Here is a 13030-nt window from a genome sequence, read left to right on the forward strand (position 1 = left end):
ATCATTTCTAGATTTTGAAAAAAAGAATGAGAAAGAAAGTGAGTACATTTGAGTACACTGCACAAGAGTATTTTTTTACCAGCTGTTACACTGATCTGTATCAAAGTTCACTTCATTCTTTTGGGCAGATATTCCAGCTTTTCATCATCTGTGATGAAGTTGTTGATGTAACTGCGTTTCTCAAGGTGGGGAACCCATAAAATTTTCAAGTGCTGTTGCTTAGAGATGTCTGTTTTATGAAGTCTACATTAATCTTATTCATAAGAACTTTAAAAGATTTTCATCAGGTTATTTTACTGAATGTAGGATACCTATAGCTGTCATATTTTCCTGATCTAATAGAAGAGCCTTAAAAAGCTAATTAAATTAGTTTGCAGTTTAGCCTTCACAGTTTCACTTTTTACAAACAGAAACTATGTGAAGAGGTATTTTGTCCATAAAGTTTATTAGGAACATAGAGAGACCTAGCTCACTCTTATGCAGTTCTCAGTTGTCTTTATTCTATTCCTGTTTCTCTCTTTTTTAAAAACAGCTTTTACCCATGTATTATTTGCATATCATGAGATTCACTTATTTAAAGTGTACAGAGTCAGTTGTGGTTGGTATATGTTATAGAATTGTGTAGCCATTGCCATAATCTAATTTTAGAATTCTTGCTACCCCAAAAAGAAACCTCGTAACCATTTTCTCTCTCTAAAAGAAAAATCTTGAAAATTCTTTTAAAATCTAGTAGGTTCTTTAAAAAAAAATGTAGTACAGATTATACTTTTGTTTTCTAAGGAAGTCTTTTCTCGGCAAACTGCTTTTCCATTATAGGTTTCCCATTCTCTTTCTTCATATCCTATGCTTATAAATCTAGAATTTCATTCCTCCCATATTTATTGAGCTGGTTTAACAGATAATGCAAGGAAAATAAATATGGCTGCTTAACATGAGGCAGGATTGTTTGTTGTTTTCATGTATTTAAAGGGCCTATGCTCTTCTTTGGGCTTCCCTGGTGACTCAGACAATATAGAATCCTCCTGCATTGTGGGAGACCTGGGTTTGATCCCTCGGTTGGAAAGAGCCTCTGGAAGAGGGCATGGCAACCCACTCCAGTGTTCTTGCCTTGAGAATCCCTATGGACAGAGGAACCAGGTGGGCCCCAGTCCATAGGATTGCAAAGAGTAGGACATAACTGAAGCAACTTAGCACACACGCAGGCCTGAGAGTAAGACCAGTGTATGTGGTCAGGTTGTATAGTTTTATCTTGGAGGGAGTCTCTTTGAGGTAATGGGCTAAAATAAAAGTTTCATTGAGGATTTAAGTTGCTTGAAGTAGTGGAGCCAACAGAGTTCTGTCTAAAGTCAGAGCCTGTGATGGTATGGACTTATTAACTGCTGTTTTCCTTGGAAAGATAGGATAAAACTTCTGAATTCTCTAATTTTCAAACACTGGAGTCAGTTAATCAGAAATACCTTTGGTGAAGGAATGAATCCATGCGTCCTACACCTTCCACTTGACTTATTTGGTTTGAAGGGTAGGCTGTGGGGAAGACTGAGATATAAGAAGTTCTATATTTAGTTACTTTCCAGTGTATTTTTACTAACACTGCTTTTATACTTCTAATTTAGATTCAACTTTGTATTCCTCTTTGGGAAACCGAAATGTGGTTAGTTATTGGGCTGTTTCTAGGGTTTTTTTTCCCCCTTAACATAAATGCATTTCGGCAGATCCTTTCTCTTTTTATCTAAGTGAATTTTACTTTCGTATTTCTTTCTGTTTATCTCCTTCCCCCGAAAAAGGTCTTGAGTATGCTTTTCTTTTATATATAAGAAGCTCTTGTTTTCAGCATGGATTGAGAAAAATAATTGTATTAAAATCAATATTTGATGATGGGCATTTCTGTTTTAATTAGTTTCTCCCTATTCTTTCTCTATGTTATTTGAAAGGTGGAAATAATTTACGTAAGCCCTATCAGTTCAGTTCAGTTCAATCCCTTAGTTGTGTCCGACTCTGCAACCGCTAGGACTGCAGCACACCAGGCCTCCCTGTCTATCACCAGCTCCTGGAGTTTACTCAAACTCATGTCCATTGAGTTAGTGCTGCCATCCAACCATCTCATCCTCTGTCATCCCCTTCTCCTCCCACCTTCAATCTGTCCCAGCATCAGGGTCTTTTCAAATGAGTCAGTTCTTCGCATCGGGTGGCCAAAGGATTGGAGTTTCAGCTTCAGCATCAGCCCTTTCAATGAATATTCAGGACTGATTTCCTTCAGGATTGACTAATTGGATCTCCTTGCAGTCCAAGGGACTCTTTAAGAGTCTTCTCCAACACCACAGTTTAAAAGCATCAATTCTTCGGAGCTTAGCTTTTTTTATAGTCCAACTCTCATATCCATACATGACTATTGGGAAAACCAAAGCTTTGAGTAGATGAACTTTTGTTGGCAAATTAATGCCTCTGCTTTTGAATATGCTATCTAGGTTGGTCATAACTTTTCTTCCAAGGAGTAAGCGTCTTTTAATTTCATGGCTGCGGTCACCATCTGCAGTGATTTTGGAGCCCAAAATCACTGGAGCCCAGTCACTGATTTTGGAGCCCAAAGTCACTGTTTACATTGCTTCCCCATCTATTAGCCATGAAGTGACGGAACCAGATGCCATGATGTTAGTTTTCTAAATGTTGAGTTTTAAGCCAACTTTTTCACTCTCCATTTTCACTTTCATCAAGAGGCTCTTTAGTTCTTCTTCACTTTCTGCCATAAGGGTGGTGTCATCTGCATATCTGAGGTTTTTGATATTTCTCCCGGCAATCTTGATTCCAGCTTGTGCTTCATCCAGCCCAGAGTTTCTCGCGATGTACTCTGCATATAAGTTAAATTTAAGCAGGGTGACAATACACAGCCTTGACGTACTCCTTTTCCTATTTGGAACCAGTCTGTTGTTCCATGTCCCAATTCTAACGTTGCTTCCTGACCTGCATACAGGTTTCTCAAGAGGCAGATCAGGTGGTCTGGTATTCCCATCTCTTTCAGAGTTTTCCACAGTTTGTTGTGATTCACACAGTCAAAGGCTTTGGCACAGTCAGTAAAACAGAAGTAGTTGTTTTTCTGGAACTCTGTCACTTTTTCAATGATCCAGTGGATGTTGGCAATTTGATCTCTGGTTCCCTTGCCTTTTCTAAAACCAGCTTGAACATCTGGAAGTTCATGGTTCATGTATTGCTGAAGCCTGGCTTGGAGAATTTTGAGCATTACTTTGCTAGTGTGTGAGATGAGTGCAATTGTGATGAGTGCAATTGAGATGAGTGCAATCCTTTCTCTAGGATTGAAATGAAAACTGACCTTTTCCAGTCCTGTGGCCACTGCTCAGTTTTCCAAATTTGCTGGCATCTTGAGTGCAGCACTTTCACAGCATCATCTTTTAGGATTTGAAATATAGCTCAACTGGAATTCCGTCACCTCCACTAGCTTTGTTTGTAGTGATGCTTCCTAAGGCCCACTTGAGTTCGCATTCCAGGATGTCTGGCTCTAGGTGAGTGATCACACCATCATGATTATCTGGGTCGTGAAGATCTTTTTTTTAATAGTTCTTCTGTGTATTCTTGCCACCTCCTCTTACTCTCTTCTGCTTCTGTTAAGTCCATACCATTTCTATCCTTTATTGTGCCCATCTTTGCATGGAATGTACCCTTATTATCTCTAATTTTCTTGAAGAGATCTCTAGTCTTTCCCATCCTATTGTTTTCCTCTGTGTCTTTGCATTGATCACTGAGGAAGGCTTTCTTATCTCTCCTTAGTATTCTTTAGAACTCTGCATTCAAATGGGTATATCTTTCCTTTGCCATTTGCTTCTCTTGTCTTCACAGCTGTTTGTAAGGCCAGCTCAGACAACCATTTTGCCTTTTTGCATTACTTTTTCTTGGGGATGGTCTTGATCATTGCCTCCTGTACAGTGTCACAAACCTCCATCCATAGTTCCTCAGGCACTCTGTCTATCAGATCTAATCCCTTGAATCTTTTTTTCAGTTCCACTGTATAATCGTAAGGGATTTTATTTAGGTCATACTTGAATGATCTAGGGGTTTCCCTACTTTCTTCAATTTAAGTCTGAATTTGGCAATAAGGAGTTCATGATCTGAGCCACAGTCAGCTCCCGGTTTTGTTTTTGCTGACTGTGTAGAGCTTCTCCATCTTTGGCTGCAAAGAATATAATCAGTCTGATTTCGGTGTTGACCATCTGGTGATGTCCGTGTGTAGAGTCTTCTCTTGTGTTGTTGGAAGAGGGTGTTTGCTGTGACCAGTGCATTCTCTTGGCAAAACTCTATTAAGCCATTGCTCTGCTTCATTCTGTATGCCAAGACCAAATTTGCCTGTTATTCCAGGTATTTCTTGACCTCCTATTTTTGCATTCCAGTCCCCTATAATGAAAAGGACATCTTTTTTTGGACATCAGATGATCATTATATCTACTACTGTGGGCAAGAATCTTTTAGAAGAAATGGAGTAGCCATCATAGTCCAAAATGCAGTACTTGGGTGCAATCTCAAAAAAGAATGATCTCTGTTCGTTTCCAAGGCAAACCATTCAGTATCACAGTAATCCAAGTCTATGCCCCGACCAGTAATGCTGAAGAAGCTGAAGTTGAACAGTTCTATGAAGACCTACAAGACCTTCTAGAACTAATACTTAAGGCTTTTAGCAATGGTTTAACAAGCTGAAAATTTTTATTATATTCAGAAAGATGTAAAATTTGTCAAATGCTTTGAAGATGAAAATTTCAAGTGTTAGGTAATAGTTTTTCAAAAGAAAATTTTCAGTTGATTCTTTATTGTGAACAAAGATCATTTAATACTACAACTTCTAATTTTAGCTTCATGATAGTCTTTCTTATTCATATCTGCGTGAAATTCAGGCTACATATTTTAACTGGGAGGATCAAAATATTTTTGAATTCAGTAAACAATTAACTAGCAATATTGTTTGCTACTGAGGATAAAATGTCTTCTAGTGCTACTTTTATTTTTTTTAATTCACTTAGTGCAAATAATAATCTTCCTAAATTGTTGGAATGTTGCTTTTCTTGGAATACTAGGCAAATCCCTTAAACCCTGTGCTTTGATTCTTCAGAAAATGAACATAGGATTCTAATTGGTCTTCTGAAGATTTTTCCAACATTGATTCTACTATCTTTAGAGGATATTTTGATTATTATTTCTGTCCTAAATGCATGTAACAATAATTATAAAATAATTTTTGAATAGTAGACATAAATTTGATTTTATGGACAATTATTATTAAATATATTTAAAAGATATACAGTATTCTTTAATCTGGGATACAAAACTAATCATAGTCTAATAAAGGCATTTATGCTTTTTCATTTCAGAGAATCCTATGCTTGTGCCTTTCTTGAGTTCGAGATACCTCAGAGTACAAAGTAGTTCCTTGAGTCATAACATTCCTTTTTTTAGTGTCTTTAGGAGGGAAAAATTCAATATGAAAGCAAATTAAAATATTTGATGAAAGTGCTGGATAAAAAAGCAGGAGTAGACTAATGGTCTGTTTGAAGAAGCCAATTTATAGCTGATACACACTAGTACATGCCATCTTACATGTAAAGGATGATAAAGAATACTTCTTTTTTTTAAACAAAGAAAGATATTGGAGCATCTTGGGTTATTTGACATCTCTACTGCCTAGTTTTATATGGTTTAAAAATTTTGGTAACTTTTTCTGTATATCATCAGCATGAAAGGAAAAGCCAAGAAGAAAATGGGACTCAGAATGAATGGAAAGTTCATTGTGCAGTTCACTAAAATTATAATAAAAGAAAAATGTTTGCTAAGAATTTTTACATCAGTAATTACATGAAATTTAGTGTGTGTATATGAATGATATAATTCTTGTGAGTGGAAAGACATTAATTTTGTGCTCATAAAAATTTTTTCTCTTTCTCCCAACAGAATCTGTCTATGATCTTCTCCCAAAGGAGTTACAGTTACCTCCATCTAGAGAAACATCTGTAGCATCAATGAGTCAGACAAGTGGTGGTGAGGCAGGCTCGCCTCCTCCAGCTGTAGTTGCTGCTGGTATGCATTTCATTTTACTTTTTAAAGAAAACTAAAGCATTATCTGGTCAACATGAACAGTGCTGGCAAAATTTGTATTAAAGAGTGTGATTTGAGGGTTTGTTCCAGGAGGTTTTAAAATACATACTTCTAACATTAAAAGTTTTCTATAAAATACTCTTATACATTTATTATTTCTTAAAATTTCACATTGGCACATCTGTTAGTGCCATCTCCCAGAATGGATCTTATCTTCAACTATGGGAGTGAGTTTAAAGCTCTTTGGTTGACTGCACATAATAAAGTTATTGAATAGCAAGCTGTGGATAGAAAATTACATTTGAGTCTATAAAAGAGTTATTTTTGAAAGTTTGCTCCAAAGGGAAAATGTTTATTTCGTGTAATCTGAAAAAGGACTCAAGCACCAAGTGTTTTTTTGGTTTGTTGCGTGTTACTATAATCTTTTCCCTACATTTAAAAACATGTGTGGCCCTACACTTATTTTAAATTTAATCAAAAGTAATGGAAGATTTGAATGTAATGTTTATATAAAGATACTTTTTTATATCAGTGAAAAAGTATGGAAAGTAGTGTTTGAAATTTATCAAGTTTATTTTTAATCAGCTCTCAAATCATACACTTTATATAAAATTGGTTCAAATTTTTACTGAATTAAAAGAAAAGATTGACAGATAAATTAATAGGAAAATGTCTTGATTATGATAAATAATAAGAATGCTTTCAATAATACTATATTGCCCAACTGTAATTCTTTTTTTAGTTGGGTTTGCAGATTACTAAGTGTGTTTGGCTTTTTAAAAAAAGTTAGAAAATTATATGTACATACTCTGAAGCTTTATCTGTCTCTTACTAATTAGAGGTTTCTTGCCCAATATGATACTTTTCATCTTTTAAAATGGTACTTAAAATCCATCAGAGGATTGTTCTCAGTAAATTATTTTTGTTTCAAAGAGAACAGTGAAGTGGAAGGTTGTGGTTTAAATGAGGATATTGGTACTGAAGTAGAACTTTGGGTATTTTTCTTATTTGCATTAACCTAAGTCCAGTCACTTTGTGTACCAATATTTCCCCTGAGCCGTACAGTGTAATCTGCAGCCTTCCTGGTTGAGGGCAGGAAAACTTTAACCATGGCCAAGAAACATACCAGCCCTGCTCACTGTTCATGTGTTGCCAGACATTTTCTAACAGATTCTGTGGATTTAATTGTGAACTTTTTGGTAATTGAATTGTAAAGATGACCTGGTTTCATTTTATATGCACTGAATATTTTTTTCTGGAATATAAGTATTTAGTTTTAAAATAGTATCAGATAATATTTTTAAAAAATTTAAATGAAATATTTCACTTTAAATCCACAGGTAGAAATTGACTAACTGATTTCTTTTGTATCTTTTGAGATTTTTTTTTTTAAGCCATTTTGAATCTGTATAGAACTAAAAGTCTGTTTCTTCTGTGCTTTTTAACATCTGTTGACAGTAGATCCAGTTCCTTTTAAAAGCTGAAAAATGTTAGCTAGATTTGGAAAAAGAACACCACTTCCTTTTAAATATACCAAACTCAGTTTTAGAAGTTTTTATATATAAATATTGAAAGTTTTTGAATTTGAGTCACTGATGGAATGTTGATCCTTCCTCCCTCTCTCCCTTTCTCCCTCCATAATCCTCTCCAGATAAATTAGAATGAAGGCTTTGAGTTGAAAAATCATGAAAGTAAGAATTAACTAAAGGAAATATTCTGAAGTAATAGTCTTTTATTAGATCAAACAGTTATTGACATTGTAAGATTGTGAAGAGTAAGGAGGTGACCTTGACAATTTTCATATATTCACACACACAGAAAGTTTCTGTGATTTAAAACCCATTTGTTTTTTTTTTTTTACACATATTTATTTTTAATCAACATAGACTCATTCTAGAATTTTAGTGTCTTATTCGTAGAGCCCTCATCATATAACATTATAGGTAAGAGAGTTTAAATTGCAGAATAATTATTATAGGGAGTTCAGTTAGTATGTATATTTAGAGTTGCTTTTTAAAAATTTGGCATATTAATATCCTTAGCGACATAAATGTCAAAAAGAGTTTTGGAGTAAATAACCAGTTACTCAATGTTTCCTGGCCAAAAGACTAGATATTTAGGGAAAGAAACATTAATTTAGACTTTTGTGATTTATTTTTTAATCTATAGCATTTGCTGTTTTAATATGAAATGCATAAAAATGATGACTCTTGATGTAGTTAATTCTTCAGAGTTTTGAAGGAGCTGGATTGGCTGCTATCAGATATGAGGGCCTGGTGGGAACAGACTTCTAGTTCTGCCATAAAGGTTTGTGTTTCACAAATTCTGAATCAATTTAAATTTTAAAATTTAGAGACTGGGCATATAGATATTCATGTACATTTTAAATTATTATTAAAAATGTGTTTCTCAGATTCGCCAAGCTATAATTTTTCCCTTTACGTATTACTGAAGGATTGAGTAAACATGATGCTGCTAATCCACAATCCAGAATATTGGGGAAAAGAATGTCTCTGAAACCTCCTTTTCTGTCTCTACACTATACACACTTTTAATACTGTCATTTATATTATCTTTAGTTTGGTAAGACCCTGGATTGGGAGTAGGGGAAAGAGGGCTTCCTTCCTCACAATGTCTCCCCTCTCCAGAGGGCCAGGTGTCACAGACTGGAGGTGTAGTTGAATATCAGCAGTCTAGAATTTGTATTTTAAACCATTTTTTAAAAACATCTGTTTTTATCTCACTAGAAAGTTTCTTAGTAGTTTGAGATTCAATATGTGAATATATAAAAGTTTTAAAGTACAGACTTCCTGAAGATATTGTAGGTTTTTGGTAATTAAGACAGAGGCCATTTTTCTAACAGAAGGTTATCCATATGAAATTATTATTTTGGCAAAATAAGGAGTTGTTAAAGGAGTAGATAAAAAATGCAAGTTGTGAAAGGATTTTTTTTGTTGTTTCTTTGTCATGTCTGACTCTTTGTGACCCCATGGACTGTAGCCTACAGTCTTCCGTCCATGGGATTCTCCAGGCAAGAATACTGGAGTGAGTTACCATTTCCTTCTCCAGGGGAATCTTCCCGACCCAAGGATCGAACCCTGGTCTCCTGCATTGCAGGCAAACGCTTTAACCTCTGAGCCACCAGGGAAGCTCCCCATAGTGTAGGTTATAAGACACTAAAATATATTAGTAAGAATTACTAAGAAGAACTAAAACAGTCACATTAGAATTTAGGGGTTTTAAAGAGATATGGCAGGTATTTTTCTTAAATAACAGCTTTATTTAGATATTGTTGTAAACTGAAAGGTGCATTGATCTTGGTTATTCCATATGATCAATTCCTACTTTTCTTAGAAAACTGGGCCATTTCCAAAAGGAAGTCAGTTACAAACATGTTGCCATGTAGGTTTTAAAACTACTCCTCATTCTGTCTTTTAAAATTCCATATAAATACATACATTTATACATACAGAAATATCTGTGTATGGACCTATGTATAGATGTTTACTAACATCTGCATTATTAGAGTGAAAAAAGCATCAGCAGACTTGAACCCTAATGGTTAATTCAGAAACAATTACCAATTTGGGAGACTGTCCATGTTGTAAATTTTCATTGACAAAAAGTACACATGGCTTATTAATGATTTATTCCCTATATATTTACCTTTTTTGTCCTCTTAATTTTTAGCAGCTTTTATAAATATTGTGATTTATTCATTTTCTGATACAATAAGCACATTTTTGTGTCATCTGAGTTTTAGAAATAGCATTTTGAAACTGCACAGATCCTCAACTATTCATAAACAAAATACATATATCAAATAGACACAGTTTCTTTTTTCCCTGTGTTTTGTAGAATTTCACATTAATAAGTTAATGTACAGAAGTAAGCTTACTTTTTTATGTTACCGATAAGATTGATAATAAGCAAAAGGTATTACCATAACTGTTTTATAATAATTAGTTATATAAATAATAGTAATTAAGTTATATAAAGACACTCCAACTGTACTACAGTGAGGGGAATTGATAAGGGTAGAATATAACAAGAGACTTCACCTATTTATGACATTATTTTTCTTTCCTATATGTGAAGTACAGTAAAATCAGCTTGAGCTTTGGAATCGTAAAGAACTAATATGAATCTGATTGCTATCTTATCATTTCTGTCATATAGACAGAATCTTGTGGAAATTAAGTAAATTTTTCATATTACCTCTGTAACTGGACAGTAATGACAACTTTCTAAAGGCTATTAAGAAAATAGATACTTAATGTTGCTTGATGATTAATGTTTAGATGAACATTGACCTCCCTCCCACATGGATTTCTCCTTTCATTTGTTAGTAAGGTTTTTAAAAATATATCTTATTTTTATAAAAAGAAGTTTTTAAGCATTTTGCTTCTTTCTTTCCATTCTCTGTTTTTTACATTATTTTGGAGTTTTGTGTATCAGACAACACATGGGCCGTGGGATTTTCTCTCTGAGTTAGTCTTTAATGTTGACACTCTCTCACTAGGAACCTTTGTAAATCAAAAAACATGGATGAAGGATGATGAATCATAGGGAGAACAGACATTTCCCAGTGAGATGATTATGCAAATTTGACTGATTAAATATTCTTCCTAGAATGCTTTTCCCACTTTTTAAAAAATTAAATGATAAAGTTGGGTGATCGATTACCACAACTTTTTAGTAGAGCGATTTATTGCTTTTGGTTTTTGTCTAGACGTTTTATCTACAGTTGGATCTAATATACACTCTAATCCAGATCCAGGTATAAAACCATTCTAAACACTTGAGTTTCTTTTCCTTTTTTTGTCACTTCTAAAAAAAGAAGTGTAAAGACATTGGACTGGTGTTGGCAGGAGTGCTTTTATTATTTAATCTAAACTATTTTAAAATGTATTATATGATAAAGCATTGAAGTGACCTTCAAATAGCATCCCTCAGAACTGCTTTTTCTCTCCAGTCCTTAAGTTAATGTGGTGGTAATCTCTCTTTTTGTCTTCAAGTAAACATTACCTTTCAGGTAGTATGATTGCTGTCTATTTTTTTTAAACCTATTCTTGGGGTCTTTGACAACAACAAATACAGTTGTCAGCTAGTATAGTTATTCCCTATTGTGTTTAAATTATTTGAGGGTGAGGATAATATCAACTATTGATGCTACCTGCTACTGCTAAGTCACTTCAGTCGTGTCCGACTCTGTGCGACCCCATAGACGGCAGCCCACCAGGCTCCTCTGTCCATGGGATTTTCCAGGCAAGAGTACTGGACTGGGGTGCCATTGCCGTCTCCAATGCATGAAAGAGAAAAGTGAAACTGAAGTCGCTCAGTCCTGTCCGACCTAGTAGTATTTAAATCACTGGATGACAGAAGGCATCTGTCTCTTCCTAGAAGATTTAAAAAACAAATTGTATAATGTGTACTTAGTACCTGTTTTACCCTGTGCTTATATACTTAGGATTGAATAGGACAAAATACATATTTTAAAAACATTGCTCTAAGTGTCAGGACACTTGCAAATGTTGTAAGCATTTTATTTTTCAATAAAGATTATTTAATAAATATTATGTGAATATATTTATTAATGGCACTCAGACAAGGTAAAAATAATTATTTTAGGAGAATTTAGATTAAAAGTGGGAGAGTAGTTATTGTATAGTATTAGAATTCTGACTGGCAATTTGATGAACTGGAGGAGAAAAGGATGATCTGTAGTAAATCAGTAACAAACCTTTCAGTTTCAGCAGTAGAGCTAATTTTTACAAAATAGAGCCACTGGGATAAAGCATTTTATGCACAGTAGCATATCTAATTTAAAAGTATAAATTAGAACTTCTCTGGCAGTTCAGTGGTAAGACGCCAAGCTTCCAGTGCAGACATGGGTTTGATCCCTAGATTGGAACTAAGATTCCACATGCTGTGTGGCACAAGCAAAAATTTTTTTTTAATTAAAAAAAAAAATTTTTTTTAATGTACATTAGTAACTTTGTAGGGGAGGGGTATGAAGAAGTGTTTGGAAGCTGGCCTGAGTAATGAAAATACTCTTTTGCTGTAAAATGCAGGGTTTTTTTTTTTCTGCTTTTATGTATTTGTCAGAACATAACATTTTCTGCTCTTTAAGGAAATTTGGTTAAGGGAACTGTTTAAAAACACTTAAAGCATTCTGGCTTATGGATTAGATTGCATTAGTAAACAAAAGAGCAAATTGGTGAATATGAGTTAACAAAAATTTTGAATAAGAAATTTTCTCATATGCATTTATTTGGGTGTTAATTTAATTTTTTAAAGTTTGTTTTAAAACATTGCTTATTGTAACATATAAATTTATGTTGGGTGGGAAAAGTACAAATGAGAAATTGAAACTGTTTTAAACATGTAAATTAAATGATAGACACTACAATTTTGGGGTTTTGGTTTTTTTTTTCTGTTTTGTTTTTATTTTTGTTTTTTGGTAAAGTAATCTGGATTGCTTATTTTATATGCTGGGATGCTAGTTGTTTTTTCTATTAATACACTTAACTTGCATTCTAGCTTCGCCATTCAGAGACAGGCATCGTGTGGTGGGTTGTGTGACAGTGTCTGTCAATAGTGAAGACAAATAGTGCCAGAGACACTTAACCCATCCAATCTCACCCAGGGTATAGGTCGGTCTCGTTTTCAGACTTCTTCATAAGTCTTTTTTTCTTTCTTTCTTTCTTCCTTCCTTCCTTTCTTTTTTTGTTTCTAAATAGTGTATTGATACTGATTGAAACTAAAGCTTTATGTAAAGTTTTATACTTTACGTTAATATTTTAAGAAGAAGAAGAAAAGTAGAAAACGAAGGTTGGCATGTAAGGTGTTGACAAAGCAGGTTTGCAGCCACTTTGTGTGTTCTAGATTTTTCAGTCCCTTGGCAACATGAATGTTGGCCTTATAAAATTTTTTCTGT

General features: G+C 34.2%; 1 protein-coding gene across 1 annotated transcript in view; it reads left to right on the plus strand.

The window, feature by feature from the left end:
- The window catches only part of NFAT5 (nuclear factor of activated T cells 5), a 110102-nt gene that overhangs the window by 53723 nt on the left and 43349 nt on the right, over window positions 1–13030 (plus strand). The window contains exon 3 of the mRNA XM_052656047.1: window positions 5947–6072. Within this exon, the coding sequence (XP_052512007.1) occupies window positions 5947–6072 (126 nt within the window). The remainder of the gene's footprint in view (window positions 1–5946; window positions 6073–13030) is intronic.

Source organism: Budorcas taxicolor, chromosome 18 (assembly GCF_023091745.1).
Source record: "Budorcas taxicolor isolate Tak-1 chromosome 18, Takin1.1, whole genome shotgun sequence".
In the NCBI taxonomy this organism is placed as follows: Eukaryota; Metazoa; Chordata; class Mammalia; order Artiodactyla; family Bovidae; genus Budorcas; species Budorcas taxicolor.